The sequence below is a fragment of the Amblyraja radiata genome, chromosome 18 (assembly GCF_010909765.2).
Source record: "Amblyraja radiata isolate CabotCenter1 chromosome 18, sAmbRad1.1.pri, whole genome shotgun sequence".
Taxonomy (NCBI): domain Eukaryota; kingdom Metazoa; phylum Chordata; class Chondrichthyes; order Rajiformes; family Rajidae; genus Amblyraja; species Amblyraja radiata.
Window position 1 is genome coordinate 31,510,850 of NC_045973.1, and position 18,782 is coordinate 31,529,631.

Sequence of the window (18,782 nt, forward strand, 5' to 3'; positions counted from 1 at the left end):
ATAGATATTCACAGATGCACAAAGGCGACTACCTTTTTGACGACTTTCAGTTTCAGTTGCTGTTCTACCACATCCAATAGAGGACCCTTACAGCTGGAGTACAGCATTCGATCTTTAATACCACATTTGTACCCTGGCATGGAGTAGATAAATACTGTGGAAAGAAAAGTAATCATTTCAGTACAATAGTGATCGGTCATGGCAAAACATCTGTAATTCAACTAATACTTTGTACATTTTTATTTGAACCTCTCTTTGCATTTGTGAGACATTTGCCATTGCTTTAAATGTTTCAACATGTTACATTTGACCATAGTAGATCAGCAGTAATGTATATGTCGAGCTGCTGCCTCAGTGCCAGAGACCCTGATTACGGGTGCTATCTGCGTGGAGTCTGTACGTTCTCCCTGTGGCCGTGTGGGTTTAACCCGGGTACACCAGTTTTCTCCCGCATTCCAAAGACATGCAGGTTTGTAGGTTAATTGGCTTTGGTAACAATCGTAAATTGCTCCGTGTGTAGGATGCAAAAGTGGGATAACATAGAACTAGTACAGTTGATCGATGGTCAGCGTGGACCCGGTGCGCCGAAGGGCTTGTTTCCACGCTGTACATGCAAGCTAGATTTGGAGCTATTAATTGCAATAACTCACTACCATTTTTCCATACACAATTAAATGTACAAAAACATTGCTGTACATGAAATTAAAGCTGCAACAAAGTTCAGAATTGGTCTGAAACATGTGCTGGACAAAGTTAATCTTACTGACTAAGCATAGTGCAAATTGCGAGTGAATCATGGAAATATGCAACTAAAGACATTTTTTTTCATATAAAGTATGACTGTAGCGCTGACTTCATTTCCTGGTGCCTCTTCGAGGTGCACAGACCAGAAGAAAAACTCGACTGAATCACCAGAACTCAACTGAATGAGGATTCAAATGCTATAATTAATTTTCCAAGTAAAAAGACGCAAAATAAAGCAAATTGCGTTAAACACTGGAGTACTTGTTAAACAGGAAAGAAGAGGGTGCAAAATACATCACATTATAATGCCTGAATGGTTTGTAAATGCTTCCATGAAAGGAGCTAAAATAAATAAGACGATAAAAATAAGCAAAACTCAAATAAGCTACATTCAGTTATAAACGTGTGAACTTACCGACAGATTCTATGTAGTCACCTTCATGCAAGTGTTTGTAGAGGAAAAAATGATAGCGAGGAGCATTATTTGGGATCCTCTTTGGCAAGTCAAGAATGTCAGTGACATCAGTATGCACCAGGTTAATGGTTTCCTTCCCTATATCTAGTTTCTGAAGGGTGGAGAAAATATAAAAAGGGCTCAGTTTTGTCATAAGCCAAAATGTGTGTAAATAAATAATTTATAGAAAAATACCTTGTACAAAATACATCCGAGACAAAATATAAGCTTTGAGCATCCCTAAATCATTGAACGATTACAAAACAAATAGGTCCTTTGACTTATCGTGGGAGTTACAGCGCTTTAGAAGAACAATCTTACTAATCCTAATTATTTTGAGTATTGTGAGCAGTTTTGGGCCCTATATCTGAGGAAGGATGTGCTGGTGTTGGAGAGGGTCTGGAGGAGGTTTACGAGAATGGTCCCAGGGATAATTGGGTTAACATATGATAGCTTTGACGGCACTGGGCCTGCACTCGCTGGAGTTTGGAAGGGTGAGGGGGCTCCTCATTGAAAATTACCGAATTGTGAACAGCCTGGATAGAGTGGGTGTGGAGAGGATGTTTCCACTAGTGGAGAGTCTAGGACCAGCGGCGATAGGCTCAGTATAAAAGGATGTACTTTTAGAAAGGTGAGGAGGAATTTATTTTGTTGTGGAATTCTGTGGAATTCATTGCCACAGAAGACTGTGGAGGCAAAGTCATTGGATATTTTTTTGTATTGTATTGTATTGTATTCAAATTTATTGTCATTGTCTCAGTTAGAGACAACGAAATGAATTTCCCTTACAGGCAGTATCATAAAAATAAATAAATAATAATAAATAATAAAACATATTAAAAATAAAATAGGAAAAAAAAAAAAAAAATTTTTTAAAAAGGGGGAGATTGATAGATTCTTGATTAGTACAGGTGTCAGGGGTTATGGAGATATGTCAGGAGAATGGGGTTGAGAAGGAAAGATAGATCAGCCATGATTGAATATCAGAGTAGACTCGATGGGCCGAATGGCTTCATTTTGCTCCTATAACCTATGAATCCCACTGAACTGTTATTTTTCCAATATCCTTGACAAATCCCCAAATCACACCAATAAACGTGGTGTTTTGTTTTGTTCTGTCTGCCTGACTGAAAATGATTCAGGAGAGGAGATCATTTCTTTTTGTTTAATGGTGAATTTATGTTTAAATATAAACCATAACGCAGTGGGGAATGATTCTATTCCTTGCTCTGTGCATTTGCTCTATTTAATCACCGTCCAAGCATTTTAAAGTGTTTCTCAGGAGCTTTATCAGACAAAATTTAACACTGAGCTACATAAGGGCATGTTAGGAGACAGAGGTTCTGTTAAAGAGAGTTTTTAAGGAGGTAGAAAGATGCAATTTTGATTAAAAATTCCAGGGTTTAGGGCCTAAACAACTGAAGACACAGTCAGAAGAAATTAGGGAGACATAAAAACAGAAATGGAGTTCTCAAAATATTGTTGAGTTGATGAAGGCAACAGATTGGGAGAAGGTGAGGTTAAGGGGGTGTAGAAAGAATGGGAATGCTATCCACAGTTAATATGTGCTGTTTTTTGGTTGTAGTGCTATGGGGTGTTGGGAGGAAGTTACTGTAGACCCAAGGGACTGCAGATGCTGGCTTAGAAAAAAAGACACAAAGCACTGGAGTAACTCAGTGGGTCAGAGCAGGATTTCAAGTCCAAGTTCAAATTTATTTGTCACATGCATTATAACGTGCAGTGAAATGTAATTTCTGGAGAACGTGGTAACGTTTCGGTTTGGGACCCTTATGAAGTTACTGTTCTTTTTTTAATGGCTTCATATCCATTCTGCTATTCCTAACTGAGACAGATAGGTGATGATTTCTTGAGGTACCAGTAAATGTTTTTTTTATATTAGTAGGTATGTTGCAAAGCCTACCTGAAGCGTCGCTGAAAATCTGTCCCAGCCCGTGTGCGCGATTTTGGCGCCGTTTAGAGGGGGGCGGGTTTAAAACACGATTTTCCCTAGGTTGTTCAAATCGAGGATGTTCAGCCTAGTTAATTATTAACGAAAAATCGCTGGAAGATTCCGTCGCTTTAGCTATTATTACTTTTAAGGGCTTTATCTAATTGTTATAGTAGTTTAAAAATTAACCTCTAAACCCGCGACCGCCGGCAACCGGCCGGATCTCATACAGGGGAAAACAGAAGGTAGGCTGTTTATTTTTACATTAAAAAGGGCTTCTTAAGATCCCTTTATACAAAGTTTAATGTTGCGAGTAGCTATTTTGGGCCCCATTATATCCCGCAGTTTTTCTGGGCATTTGAGGGCACAAATCTACCGCAATGTGAACGTTCTAAACCAGCGCGTTCACAGGATCCCACTAGAAAGCTGATTTAAATGGACTTTAATTTACAGCAATTGAACACTAAATTCCTTCCATTTGGCCTATAAATTAATGTAAATGAGATTTAAAAATCATGTTTTATTGTGAATTATTTGTGAATATAATTTGGACACTTAGGCTATTTAAAAATGTTAATCATTTATTAAGAAATGGATAGATGTTTAGATCTAGTAATTGAAATTTGAAATTAGCTACAATTGGGTAACTAACTAATTATATGCTTTAATTTCAGGTCATCCAAGTAAGATTATTTTATATTTGTTTCAGAATGCTTCAATCTATGATAAATGAAAATTTCATTCAGTTCTCTTAATTTTTAAGAAAGTTATGTGCTTTTGACTGTCCACGATCACAGCTTTTTGTTATGTCCATAGAAAATCAATAGGGAACACGATGCTTATTTCCGAGTATGAAAATGGCCATAACTTTTTAAATACTTGAGATATGAAAGTGAATTAGGTGTCAAATTAAACTTCTTTTTATGCTTTATCTGATGGGATAAATTGCAGACTTGATTTTTAAAATCTCAAAATTTTGTAACATTGCTAATATTAGTCAAACAAATGGCAGGAAGTATTAAAGCTGTATTTAACATTTGTTGCTCGCCTCCTGGTACCTTTGTTTGAATCTGGAGAATAATTAAGAATTATTAACTAGATTTCCATCTATTATAAATATGCCAAAATAAGGTAATATTGATACAGTTGCTACTATTGGTGAAGGGTGAGGAGACCAGTTGTTGATCACAAAATGGATTTATAACAGCAAAAATCATTGGAAATACATAGCAGGCCAGTTTGTATCCAAAAGTTAAAACAATAGGTTATGCATCTTCTCTTGACATATGCTTATTGAACTGCTGTGTAATTCTTCTATTTCATCACATATTTTACTATGAATTTGAATATGGAACTGTTATGATTGTACACTACAATGATTAAGAATGTCATAATATTCATTGACGTAAGTTTGATGTAACATGGTTTGATGTAACTTGGTTCAACTTTGATACTACTGAGAAGTATGATCATACTACGTCAAATATCTCAATTGTGCCTCAGTTTCTATGTAATTTATTTTTATTCCATTGCCACATCAGATTTAAATCACATGGCTTATTACTTGCATAAGCCACAGAGCCAAAAACGGTTCAAATATTATGTAATACTATTAAGTAATTGGAGCTTGGCTAGTTGATAAAAAGAGAGCTAGTTTTACCATTAACGTTATTGGTATTACACCAGTGAAAAAAGGAACAGCATTTTCATTGTTCCATTGCAATTTAAAAAAAATGAAGGGATATATTTTAATTCCCTTTTTGTGCAACTAATGACTGAACTATTAGCACTCTTGCCCGAGTCAGCATGTTGTGGGCGGTACAGTGTGCAGCTGGTTGAGCTGCTACCTCACAGCACCTGAGACCCAGCTTCGATCCTGGCCTCAAGTGCTGTCTGCATGGAGTTTCCACGTGCTTCCTGTGATCACGTGGGCCTCCTCTGGGTGCTGTTTTTCCCCCCCACGTGCAGGTTTGTAGATTAATTGGCCCCTGTAAAATTGCCCCTAACGTGTAGAGTGGGAGAAATTGGGATGGCATAGAACTAGCGTAAATAGGTGATCAATAGTCAGTGTAGACCCGGGGTGGCTGAAGGGCCTGTTTTCATTCTGTATTTCTAAACTAAACTTTAAATCCCATTCCACGGACTTTAGTAAAAAAAAATCTAGACTGACACACCATGCATTGTTGAGAGGGCATCAAGCTAAGACTACATTTGCTCTCTCAAATGGAGGGATTATTTTTTAAAAGCAGACCAATACTTATTCCCCAATCATCACCGATGAAACAGATTAGCTAGCCATTATTGTAATGCTGCATGTGGGAGCTTGCAGAGTACGGACTAGCTGCCAAGCTTCATACATTATACTGGAGTCTACACTTCAGTACATTACTAGCTTTGTGAACACTTTAAGTCAGGGTAGGCGGTCATAAATTAATTTTGAAGAAATCACGATTCCTTCTCGCCTCAGCCAGGAAGGTCATCAGAATCTTTAGATTCTGCTCGCCTTGCGCGATGGAAGGGGGGGGGAATAATAGTTCAATGTTAATGGCCTGCTCTTCAAATGTAGCATAGTTGTCAACTGAACAAAGTTAATGATCTTTGAGAAACATCAGATCTGTTACAACTATAATTAAGTTAACCCAAGCAAAAGCATCATACTATACACTAATCTAATGCTTGTTATCATAATCCACCTATTTTGTTACCTGTAAGACTACAATTAACAAAATTATTTTGATCTACATTGATTAAAATTCAAGCCATGAAATGGGGATTACATACCATTTGGATGTAATTTATCTTCCTCTCTTTAAGTAAGAGAATAGCTGTCATGGCACTTTCCTGGATTGGAAATGCAATACCTTGCATTGTCTGGTGTTTACTTTGAATGCTGATCTCGGTCTTTACCTACAATGGCCAAACATTACATTAGTACATAACCATATTAAAATTAAAGGTAACTAGGCACAACAAAAAACATAATTGACTCAAAGACACAATTCCAACATACTACGAACAGATAAGGAATACCTAAAGCAGTTTAGCACAATCCTGAAATGGGCACAGATAGCTGTCAGAAAATGTTGTTGGGTTCTCAAGGACGACTAAGCTGTGTGGAATACAAACTTTGTCTTGCTTGCTCATGGTTATTAATAAAGACACCAGTCAGCATTAATCATGCTGTTCATTGATCGGCTAATCAGCAGTGAGTCAAAATGATAGCTAGTTCAGATTGAAACTAGTCTGCTGTACTTAATTCCAATTTACAACTCTTAATAGGGAAGTGCAATGTGACTGTGTCCAAGATGGCTGCCGTGAAGAGAGAGTGGACGCTGGCACGATTTGGTTGCCGCTGCTCTCTCTTCACACTGTGTTTTTGATTTTCTGTTTTTGGATTGAATTCTGTTTTTAATTTGTGTCATTGTGATGTCTTTAATTACTTGTTTTACTCCGATTATATGTTTTTATTCCGATTACTATGTAAGGTGTCCTTGAGATTTTGTATGAAAGGCGCCCATTAAATATAAAATTTATTATTATTATTATTGATCATTCTACAACTGAATCTGGCCTGGGAAATGATGTAGAATGGCATATAGAGAAGAGAAAAAGCTGGAAGGTTTTAGGATGCTGAAATTCAGGCCTGGGTGCAGGAAAATGAACCCAAACTTGAATGTGTCTGATAGTCAATGTCACAGTTTCCACTGCATCATCGGCCACAGTTACACAAAGTCTCAGTGTTATAGAGGAAGCTCTCAGTACTACCTTGCATGTTATCGTATAAGCTCAGGCAGGCAGACTGTAGATTAAAATGTTGAAAGGTGCTTCTGAGCAGTCTGTCCTCTGGTTTATAGGATTGTTGAGGTGATGCTTGGTGGAACTAATGGCAAGATACAAGATAGCATTTACCTTGCAATTCTGCCAGGACCTTTGCAGTTATCTATCACTACATATTGCTCTGTCAATTGTGCTGTCTGTTGCCTGGCATTGTTTGCTCTAGATTGCCTCCCAAGGAAAAATACTTATCTGTTAAAAAATATTAAAATGATTGAACCCATGTTGTGGTCATTGAAGCAGCACAGCACTGGACAACAAGAATCCTGGTAACGTTTTTTAACTTGTGTCGAGCTTAGCCTCCAAATCCCATATCTCTACCATCTACAAGTCTACATATATCTACACCCAATTTGTTTTGCAAATGCAAGTTTACTATCTGATTGGTACTGTTTTTGTACAGCGGCTTCAGCCATTTGTTCCATTTTAAATGAGCTATATAAATGGAAGCTCATTTATTGAAGGGCAGTCAAAGTCATGTAGAAAGTGCAAATACAAGGACGATTATTCAACTGCTCTTTGTAATTTTGGATGGTTTCATTTACCAGTTTGACTGGGGTTGATCACTTTGCGGTGGTTTTTATTTTTGCACATCAAAACAGATGCATCTATAGTAAACAGTTTTATCTATGCACCTCAAAATATAATTCTCACCCTTGCTATCAAATATCTCCACCCTCACAGTAATATCCACAAGACCTATAGCTCTTTGACGTATCTACACACCTCCATTTCTTGCCCCTTCAACATACCCACTGCAGAATTGACATGTAGTTATTGTTCTCCAGCTTGGATAGTTCCTTTATGGAGATGCTGAGCATAAAAGGGTTAATGGATGCCCTTTTCTTCCTGCTTCTGCTCCTTGTTGCATGGGTGGTGGCAAGAACTGCTCTCGTGATTGAGGCCATGCAGGATGCAGCAGACCATCATGAATGTGGACTACACTCGGTGGAGTATTGCAGGGTTCATCCAGAGCAGTCTAGGCAGTAGCAGTGATGTTTCACCCATATCGATCATCGGTTTCATTACCATGGGTACTGAAGCATGACTTCCATTGCATGCATGCTGCTCATGTGGTTGTGGGCTGCACACACACACGCAGACATTAGCCATTTTGTCACTGGATAGAACTTCTTGGCATGGCGGCTTACACATAGTTGGTGTAGTAAAACTCATAGAATACAGATATTACGAGTGCCAAGTATTGCATGATTCACCACTAGGTCACACGCAAGTAGGAGAATCATAAAGTACATTCCCTTTCACCTCTGGCATATTGGTCTCTGGTTGGACTAAATTGAAAATGAGCTGTTTGAATAAATTATTTCAGTGATCTCCCTCTCATGAGAGAGCAATTTGCTATATGTTGGAAATATTTCCAGATAATTAGACCTAGAAGAAGCCGTATGCATGAAATTCATTATCACATTCATCTTGACAGCCACTGGCAACATATGCCTAGCCCTGCCCTGCCCTGACCTGTAATATGGCTCTGGAAGGGGATATATTTAAGCACAGATGGACAATATCTTTCCGCCAGCAGATGTTGCTTGTCCTGCTAAGTTCCTCCAGCAGATTCTTTGTTGTTCTTTGCAGGAATGGGCAGTCCAAATTGTGCCGAGCAAGCTGGCCAAATTGTAAGAACTATGCCGAACCGCTTCACTTAATATGGAGGCAGAGTGTACAAAATAGTAATTCTAAAACCTGATACAGACACCAGCTTGTGTATTGTGTCCTTTCCTGGGCACCACACATTTGAAAGGATATTAGAGATTGGAACAGTTACAGAGATGTCCTTTGATTATAAATGATTGCAGGGAAATATATATATGTTTGAACAGGTTAATTTGGGAAGAATGCATTTCTCTTGTGTAATATCATTGGTGCATGTTCTAGATCTTGCATGGAATTAATTAATTTAAAAATCTGCACGAACAGCTTGACTTAAACTGTAGGATAATATCAAGATTTAAAAGGCTTGGAAAGAAGTGGTAAAACAATTTGTTTCAGAGATGTGAAACCAGCACAAGTTTAAAGCCAAACTCTGAAACTGTGGCTAAGAAACCACACCAATGCCTCTCCATCCTTAGAAGACTAGGAGCATCCTATTAGAATACATCACAGCTTGCTTGGACAATATCTTTGACCAGACCGCAAGAAATTGCAGCGTTATGGATGTAGCTCAGTCCATCACACAAACCAGCCTCCCTCCCCTCCCAGGAACTTAATTTACACTTCACGCCTACTTGGCAAATCAGCCAACATATTCTAGGACCATTTTCCCCTCTTTTCCCCTCTCCCATTGGGCAAAAGGTACAAAAGCTTGAAAGCACCTAGCAACAGATTCAGGAACAGCTTCTTCCCTGCTGTTACCAGACCATGGTACTACCATAAACTAGGGTGTAATCTCGATCTTCCAACCAACCTCACTGCAGATGGTGCACTTTAAAAAAAATTACACTTTCTCTGTAACTGTGACACTATATGGATATAACACTATATTCCGAATTCTGGTAGTTTTCTGTTTGCACTATCTGTTGTAACTGTGTAGGCTTCATTGTATTCATGAATAGTATAATTTGACTGGATAGCACATAAACAACATTTTCACTGTATCCTGTACACATGTCAATAATAAACCAATACCAAATCAAAGGGTGACCTGAGAGAAACTTAGCAACTTACAAAGGGTTTATTTCAATATACAATAATGCGTGGAAGCAGGAGATGCCGCAGATGCTGTGATCTTGAGCAAAAAAATAACTGGAGGAACTCAGCAAGTCAGGTAGCATCAATGGGGGGAAATGGATAGATGACAATCCATCTAGTACTGGACACTTCTTCAAATGTCTGAAGAAGAGTTCTGACCCAAAATATCTTGCACGGATGTTGTTTAACCACTGAGGTCCACAAGGGGTTTGTTTTTAGCTTTCGCGAATGCTCATTATCTTCGAAAGTTTTACCACTAGTATTGATGAGTTAGATACATGACCAGAACTAAATAACTCAAATAACTGTTGCTCAACTAAAACTGTTAACACGAGGGTCCGTACATGCTGGAATCGAGCAAAACACAAAGTGCTGGACTAACCCAGCAAGTCAGGCAGCATCTGGGCAGGGGATGGACAGGCAATGTTTCAGTCAGGATCGCTCTTCAGACTGATTACTAGGTTAGGTAATATTTAGGTGTCTGTGATTTTAGATTTAAACCAAAATCATTTAGGATTACTGAATAAATAAATATTTATAACAGATTGTCTAGCTTGCTATTTGCATGATTGTTAAGGATTGTGTACAATCGAATACCAGATACAATCGAAGATAATAGATTCATTTTTCAGAATACAGATAGTTCAAATTGAGACAGTAAGACAAAGATGTTAATAGTTTATTTTAGAATCCAAGGAAGGAGGAGGTTAGAGTTGCTAGTGTGTGTGTGTACACCCCAGATCTATATTTTAAATAGATAGCTAATATATTTATTTAAGTAAAATACTGGAAAGTAAGTGACATATGAAAAGATAAGCATGAGTGAACGCTTTAAAGGCTAGAAAGAAAGAAACATAAAAAAAGAGGAAGCTGTTTGCAGAATAAACATAACTAAATGGAAGCATGCTCATTGTGCACCTGGCAGCTGTTTGCTATCCGCTGATTTATTTGTAGAAAGCTTAAAGAATGTGAACTAAACTGTTCATAGCAGATCAGCACAATTTTTCAAAGACCGTCAAAAGATAAGGTTAGAATATTTGATACAGTTCTGAATTATATAAAATGTCGTTATTAGGCTGTTTGACACTAACACAACCTCCAACATAAACATAGTTCATGCTGTCGGTGACTTGTTGCTAGAATCATGAGTGAATTGGAGGCTGATGAATTTACTGAACTAATTAAAAAAATAGTCCTTAACATTCCAATAAACAACTTTAGTTTTGATTTGCAAGTGTAGCATACAGAGCGTACACGCCATACTAAAACTGACGACATTATCCAATTGATTAGACAGTCATTTTGAAAATAGGCAACCAGCTACTAAGTCATAACGGAGTCAGATTGACTTCTCAGTCATAGATTCAGATTCAGATTCAATTTTAATTGTCATTGTCAGTGTACAGTACAGAGACAACGAAATGCATTGCTAGGATGGATGCACTACTGTTTTTCCAAGAAGACATGGACTAAATGTGAAATGTTTCAGGGCTGTGTAAGAATACATTTCTTGTCAGAAGGTTGTGAATCAAGTTGTGTTTCAGACACACAAGCACAAAATCTAGTCTTACTAATCACTCCCAACACCAAAGGATCCTTGTATTGCCAGAGATAATATCACCCTATCTCTTGGAAGCTCAGTTATTATTGAAGGACAGGCAAAAGCATGTGGTGGTCAGACATTAAGTGCACGCAGAAGAATGAAAGCACCCGCTGAGTTCCTCCAGCAATTTTGTGTACCAATGATTATTCAACTGCTGTTTGTATTTAATAAATGGTTTTATTGCAAGTTTGCTGCAAGGATGTGAATGCAAGTTTTTTTTTCTATTTACTGAGCTCAGCCAGGCTGAAGGTGAATAATCCAAATATTTAATTAATTATATTTGGGCATGTGGGAGAATTTAGAAAGAGCTTTCAGAAAATAAGTTGGGGATTTATGGTAGAGAGTGATTTCGATGGAAAGAGATTCACCAGAATTCACCTAATTCCTTGGATGACAAGATTGTCCAATCAGTATAGACTAAAGAGATTGGGCAAAAAAAAGTGCTAGAGGAATTCAGCAGGCAAGGCAGCATCTGTGGAGGAAAATTGGCATTTTGGGACCTGTTTTCAGACTAGTTGGGTCTGTATTCTTTGGTGTTTAGAATAAAGTTTGTATTAGTGATTTGGCTGAACTACCAAATAGAACATGGGACTAGAGATAGCTCAGCCTGTATTGAGTAGGGAAAACAATGCCTAATTCGATGCACAATTTTCATTTTACTGCCCGACTTACTGTTTTTGCATTTTCTGGATAACAAGGACACAACATCAGACTACTTTGACAACAACTTTTATCATTATGTACTAACATAATTCAATTAATTCAACTATGTCATACATTTCACAATATTTCAAGGAATATGTAATGAACAGTGGACAGAAGAGCTGGATTTGTACCTGAATTACCTTAAGAATGTAGATTCACTCACATTTCCCTCAGATTGTTTATACAGTTTAAAAAAAAAAATGACACCTAGAAACTTCATTTTGGTGCTGAACGAGTCAATGACAAAAACATTTCTAATATTACCCATTAGTAGGAAATTTAATTATCATCGGTGCTTAAGATCCTTTTATTTCGAAACATAGAAACATAGAAATTAGGTGCAGGAGTAGGCCATTCGGCCCTTCGAGCCTGCACCTCCATTCAATATGATCATGGCTGATCATCCAACTCAGTATCCCGTACCTGCCTTCTCTCCATACCCTCTGATCCCCTTAGCCACAAGGGCCACATCTAACTCCCTCTTAAATATAGCCAATGAACTGGCCTCAACTACCCTCTGTGACAGAGAGTTCCAGAGATTCACCACTCTCTGTGTGAAAAAAGTTTTTCTCATCTCGGCTTTAAAGGATTTCCCCCTTATCCTTAAGCTATGACCCCTTGTCCTGGACTTCCCCAACATCGGGAACAATCTTCCTGCAGCTAGCCTGTCCAACCCCTTAAGAATTTTGTACGTTTCTATAAGATCCCCTCTCAATCTCCTAAATTCTAGAGAGTATAAACCAAGTCTATCCAGTCTTTCTTCATAAGACAGTCCTGACATCCCAGTAGGCAATGACAGACAGAGCCACAGATACAAACATGAAGAAGTGAAGGCCTACCATTTTGCTGCTAGACTCCTGAAAGCATGTTGAAGAGGCAGAAAAAAATGCAGCAGAGAGTGAAAACATGATAGTAAAGGTCTTTAATAATCAGGCACCAAAATCCGATGTTGTTTTAGTTGCATCTACTGCAACTACTAGCAACGGTCCACAGATTAAGTGGCAATAATGGTGCCTTATCAGCTGGTTTTGTTTTATTGGTAAGAAGTGAATTTGAACCATCAATCCACAAAGTCAAGTTGAAACAAGATTCAAAATGATGTTGGACATTACTTCTAAAGATGTAACATGTTTTGAAACAAATTACCTAGATTTAAACAAAAAGCGATTTATTTGTCAAGTAAGATTTACTTGACCATTCCTGGAGGTGAACTTTGTTTCAATATGATTTGGTAAGTTTGAAAACTCCATGAACCCCTTATCCAGTTCAGAGGTTAATCATTTAGACCACAAAAATGAACTCTAAATTGATGAAATTAAGTTCCGAATTCACAATTCACACTGTGGCTGTTTTAATGAAACTTTTATAGTATACAATCAGATATTTATTTACAGACATGTATATTTGAAAACAAAACATGAAAAATAAAAAACCAACTACCCTGATTGTGAATTGGCTAGAGTTCAGGTAAACCCAGGAGATTAAATACCAGGTAAATATAATTTATGTTAGAATTGAAATGCCTGTTCTCACTAACATTTACCCTTTAATTCTCATTCTCATAAATTCTGAATGAGAATAAAAAAGAAATACTATTTCAACAAGCTTTACAACTTGAATATAATAATTCTGAATTATGTTATAGTGACATCTTGTGGTATTCTGAACATCGCAATGAACCGTGTGTCCCTAGCAATTCCTTTTGAAGTAATAATTTAATTTCAATCTATTATCACTGACAAAAAAAACAAAATGGTGAAATATTACTTTAATTTAATGTAGTTTATTTTGTGAAACAGTTGCAGATGTGGTCAGGTTGAAGCTGAATACAATGCACATTTGTCAAGAACACGTATACACTACATGACAGTCCACATACATATAACAAATCTAACGGGCAAATGGTACTGCATCAATCAAAGTAACAACCTGCGCCATTCTGATAAATATTCTACAGCAAATTCTCGTACACCTTTAAACATTCCATCCAGATGTAGTGAAATACATACAAGCTGATTGATAACCAAAGGCCAATTTTCAAAATTCCATCATCGATGAAAATATGCAACAACCTGACAATTGTAGTATCATCGAAAATTTCAATGAAAATGGAAAGGCAGTTACGTAACTTTACACTTCAGCCCACTGAGATTGCGCTGACCAGCGATCACCCCGTACACTAGCACTATCCTACACACTAGGGACAATTTACAGAAGCCAATTAACCTACAGACCTGTACGTCTTTGGAGTGTGTGAGGAAACCGGAGCACCCGGAGAAAACCCACGCGGTCACAGAGAGAACGTACAAACTCTGTACAGACAGCACCCATCAGTAAGGATCAAACCCGGGCCCCTGGCGCTGTAAAGCAGCAGGTCCACTGCTGCATCACAGCAAAAAAGCTGGCAGAAGTCATTGGAAAAAGCTACAGAAATTAAAAAGGAATTGTTAAAAATCCCAGATTTTTGTAAAAAGAGACACACTGGACACATTGCTTTTGTGACATAAAAAACATAATTGTCAATGGGAAAAAATATTTTCTCAGTTTATTCATTTTCCCATGTAGCTTAAACAAAAAGATTGATGGATAATGTTAATCAATGTTATTTGAAATTGTGTTAATTTGAACTCAATTTTCTGGGTAGAAATTAGCATATCGCTTGTTCTTAAAAAAATCCAATCAAATAAAATATTAATATCATGTTGTGATGATGCTGGAAGATGCAAGTGATCTTGTGAAAATTGGCCTCACAAAACACACTACCTTGTAAATTTACAATTCTTATTTATTCTTAATTCCACATAGAAAATCACAACATAGATTAGATGTTAAATCCAAATGAAATAAATCCAGAGGGCATAAAGTGAAAATGAAAATGAAGAAATTAACATAATAGTATTCTGATGATCATTCATCAATTTAAAACTGTTCAAATAAAAATGTCTAGGCTTGCTTTTCTGTGCTGTACATAGTACTGAGCCAAACATACTTGTTAAACATTCACTTTCTACTCTGCCAAGGACAACTCATCAACGAGATCCACACAGGGTTTGTGGAACACTGGATATGAGGTTGTGCATGAGGTACCTCCTTCAGGAAAGGAGTAGAATCCAATGGAATAATATGCTGTTTTGAATTTAAATACATCAATTTAGGGTTCAGTTTTGTATTGTCAGTATTTTTTTTGCCAAGCTTCATATCTGAAGCTTGCCGGTTGGATTCAACATCAGCTCAAAAGACAGTGCTGATCACGATTGCGATCAACTGTTCAAAGGCAAGACTGCTGTGGTACAGAGGTCTAGCCTTTCTGGGAAACTGAATAGTTTTAATTTTGCTTTCAATTTGACGTTAGGCAAAAGACAAAATGGCCAACTGCTTTTTTGATAAGAAAACAATCATTGCAGTATGCAAAGGAATAATTTAAAAAATATCAATGACAACTGAAATACATATTTCAACACAAGGTCGTTCAGACAACTATAGAAAATAAAATAACTTGGAATACCAGAACAGGGGAGAAAACACACACAGTCACACACACACACACACACACACACACACAAATGAAATTTATTGCATTTGTCAAATATCTTATAATACTGTCTGTTTATGTGTTCTGTGCTCTGAACAGACGTTCAATGTTGGCAGGATGAGGAGCTCTACCTCCTTGCAATGTGACTGACTTCACTTCGTTTGCAGAGGATGTAAATGGGCTGGTGAAATGGACAGATGCCTGGCAGATGAAGTACATTGCCAGAAATGTGAGGCCTTGCAATTTTGCAGGAAGAGTGTGGAGAGGGAATATAGAATAAAGAATATTGTTCTGTTAAGGAGTGCTAGAGCAGAGCAACTGTTGAAAATGAGAGTACAGATCATTTGCAGTGGCAGGACCAATTGAGACTAGTCTCCATAAAGCAGACTATCAGTAAGGAATAGTCCTTCTGTGACTCCTTCGTTCACTCCTTCCTCCCCATCTATGCCTCCTCTGCAACTATAGATGTAACACCTATCCCTGCACCTCCAACCTCACCATCCAAGGACCCAACCAGACTTTCCAGCTGAGGCAGAGATTCACATGTACCTCCACTGATTTCCTTTATTGAATTAGTTGCTCTCAATGTGGCGTCTTCTACATCGGCGAGACCATGCCCAGACGAGGCAGCAACTGCTTGGCAGAGTACCCTCACTGGCCACTGGAACTCAAGATTACTAGCCATTTCAATTCCCCTCCCAATTTCTACATTGACCTATCTGTCCTTGGCCTCCTCCACTGCCAGAGTGAAGTCAAATTCAAACTGGAAGTACAGCACCTCATATTCTCCCTTTATAGTCTACAACCTGATGGCATGAACAATGCATTTTCTAATTTCAAGTGACCTGCTCCCTCTCTGTCATGCTATCCACCCACATCCTCCCACACCTATTCTTCTTTCCCACAAATCACTGTTTCCCATTATCCAATGTCTTCCCCACCCACACCGTCTGCCCATCACCCACACACTCCTTCCATCGGGTTCCCTCCCCTCACTGTTCCCTCATGCCCACCCCATCCCCCTCATTTTATATTCCACCTTCTTTTCCCATCACATGTAGCCCCTTGTTACCTCCACCAATTACTTCCTAGCCTCTGTTGTTATCCCACTCCTCTCTCCCCTATCTGATTCTCTCCACCCTTCCTCATCTAGAGCCACCGAATGCCTGTCAGCTCTGATGGGTATTTTAAGTTGGCTCTAAATAGAACAGAGGCATCAAAATCATAGGGATGTATTTGTTGCTTGAATGGTTGACAAAAGTCAAAATTTGACCCCTGCGATAACAACTCTGATGGCTTAGGGTCCATGGACTTGTTCGCTCCAGACTGGCTTAGGTAGGGAAAGAACATAGGAGGGTATCCTCATGCATCAGTCAGCATGATATGATGCTTCAGAAATGTATTAGGACCAACATCCTCAATCTTACAGAATGTGATCTTATTAAAAATGTTGATGCAATTTCTGTGACAAGCCTTTGACTTTTCAGTGCAGTCTCAAGGTTATACATAATGTGTTTTCTAAAGAGTACTTGTAATTCTAGTGCTAACAGTTATGTAGAAATTATATTTAATTAAATCTTGGCAATATGTACAGATTTTGCTGGATTAAGATACAATCAAATTTAAAATAATGATAACTGCCAGTCTGCAAAAATGAAACGGACAATTGTAATGATATGCAAGCTGACAATAGACGTATGATTTACCGCTTAGAATCAAAGATTCCATCTGAATGTACTGAGGATGGACAGCACTTTTCCAGATCTACAGTCAAATAAGTTTCTTATTTGCACACAGGAATTTGGCATGCTTTAAATTATAATTTCAAAAATCACTGCATTTCTGTTCATGCAACACAGCATCAAATGATTTCAGTTGTTGTAAATGTGTTTTAAAAAATGAGTATCAAATGGTGATGCTACTTTACTGGAGAGCTTTGGTGCAGATTACATTTTTGGACAGTAAGAGGTGAATATCCTTCACTGCACTATCAATGAAAGTGCCTACTGTAGTCACAGCCAATGCACTTTCTTGATTTCTGTCTTATGCATCATTTGTGTTGACCACAGAAAGACACCTTAGAAGGCAATTTACCATGGTAACACTGCCCCTTTAATGGTTCTTTCTGATCCTGCACCCTATAAAAAGTTGTAGTGTATTGTATCAAAAAAAAACACTCTTTATATAAAATGTAAAGCTTTTCTACTTCACCTCAAATAGACACAGTAAAAAGCAAACAATGGTAGACGTTTGATGTGCTTACCTGAATCATCTTGCCCTGCAAAAAACAATAACGTCACAGCAGCAGAAATTGGCTAATATGTCATTTTAAAAAGCTGCTTATTACCTCATGAGAAAAGTCTCCAGTGGTTTACAGATGTAAGAACTCTCAGTGCGGTTTTGTTAATTAAGTATGCACAGATGCATTCAACTGGAAGGCAATTAAATATTGACTACCAGTTCAATAATCTGTACTAAATGCAGCAACTGCCAAGTTTGTAGAGTAATCTTTCATTTATATGCTCTCTGTTCAACTGCAGGTCTAGCATTATTCTTTCCAGTGATAGTTTTAAGTGCAATAATCTCTTACTTCTATATTACCAAGCACCTTATAATGCTCTGTATTCCATTCGTTTTCATTCAATTTAACCTAATGCAGAACAGCTGACAAGAGCTTTTTCCCTTTTAAATTCTGTCTGCAGTATGCATTATTTGAGTCCAAGAGCTGCAATGGGATTACTTGTTAACACTATCATTATCCTTTATAATTGTAATTTGTCACCAAGAGGAAATACAATCAAATACAGTCATAATCAAAGAGGAATATAGCACGGATATAGGCGCTTCCATCCATCTTGGTAATGCCGACCAAGGTGCACCTTATACGCTAGTCCCACCTGCCTGTGTATGACCCATATACCACTAAACCTTTCATAACTATGTACCTGTCTGCAGTGCTGGTGCAGGATGCTATTAGGGTTCTTCAGGGTCAGCCAATCACGACTGAGATGAAGACATTTCATCACCCTGAGAGTGGTAAATCTTTAGGATCCACTATTTTATAAAGTGGAGGAGGCTTGTTCACTATCTTCAAAAAAAGAATCAATGTTTTTTTTAATTATCAAGGAATTAGGGGGTTAATGTGGAAATTGTTGCTGAGTTAGAAGATCACTCCTGTTTTCACATCGAGCGAGCACAATGAGCCAAATGGCCTAGTCTGGCTTCCCTTTCCTATGCTGTAATAATTTTCAAT

General features: G+C 37.9%; 1 protein-coding gene across 6 annotated transcripts in view; it reads right to left on the minus strand.

Moving 5' to 3' along the window:
* Positions 1-18,782, minus strand: part of twf2 (twinfilin actin binding protein 2) — an 85,660-nt gene that overhangs the window by 6,826 nt on the left and 60,052 nt on the right. For 2 of the 6 annotated variants that reach the window (XM_033037055.1, XM_033037060.1), the window contains 5 exons: positions 17,793-17,807; positions 12,837-12,854; positions 5,928-6,053; positions 1,160-1,310; positions 33-154 (listed from right to left, as the gene is read on the minus strand). In XM_033037055.1, coding sequence (XP_032892946.1) covers positions 33-154; positions 1,160-1,310; positions 5,928-6,053; positions 12,837-12,854; positions 17,793-17,807 — 432 coding nt within the window. The remainder of the gene's footprint in view (positions 1-32; positions 155-1,159; positions 1,311-5,927; positions 6,054-12,836; positions 12,855-17,792; positions 17,808-18,782) is intronic. The other 4 variants (XM_033037058.1, XM_033037059.1, XM_033037056.1 and 1 more) reach the window with 3 other exon arrangements.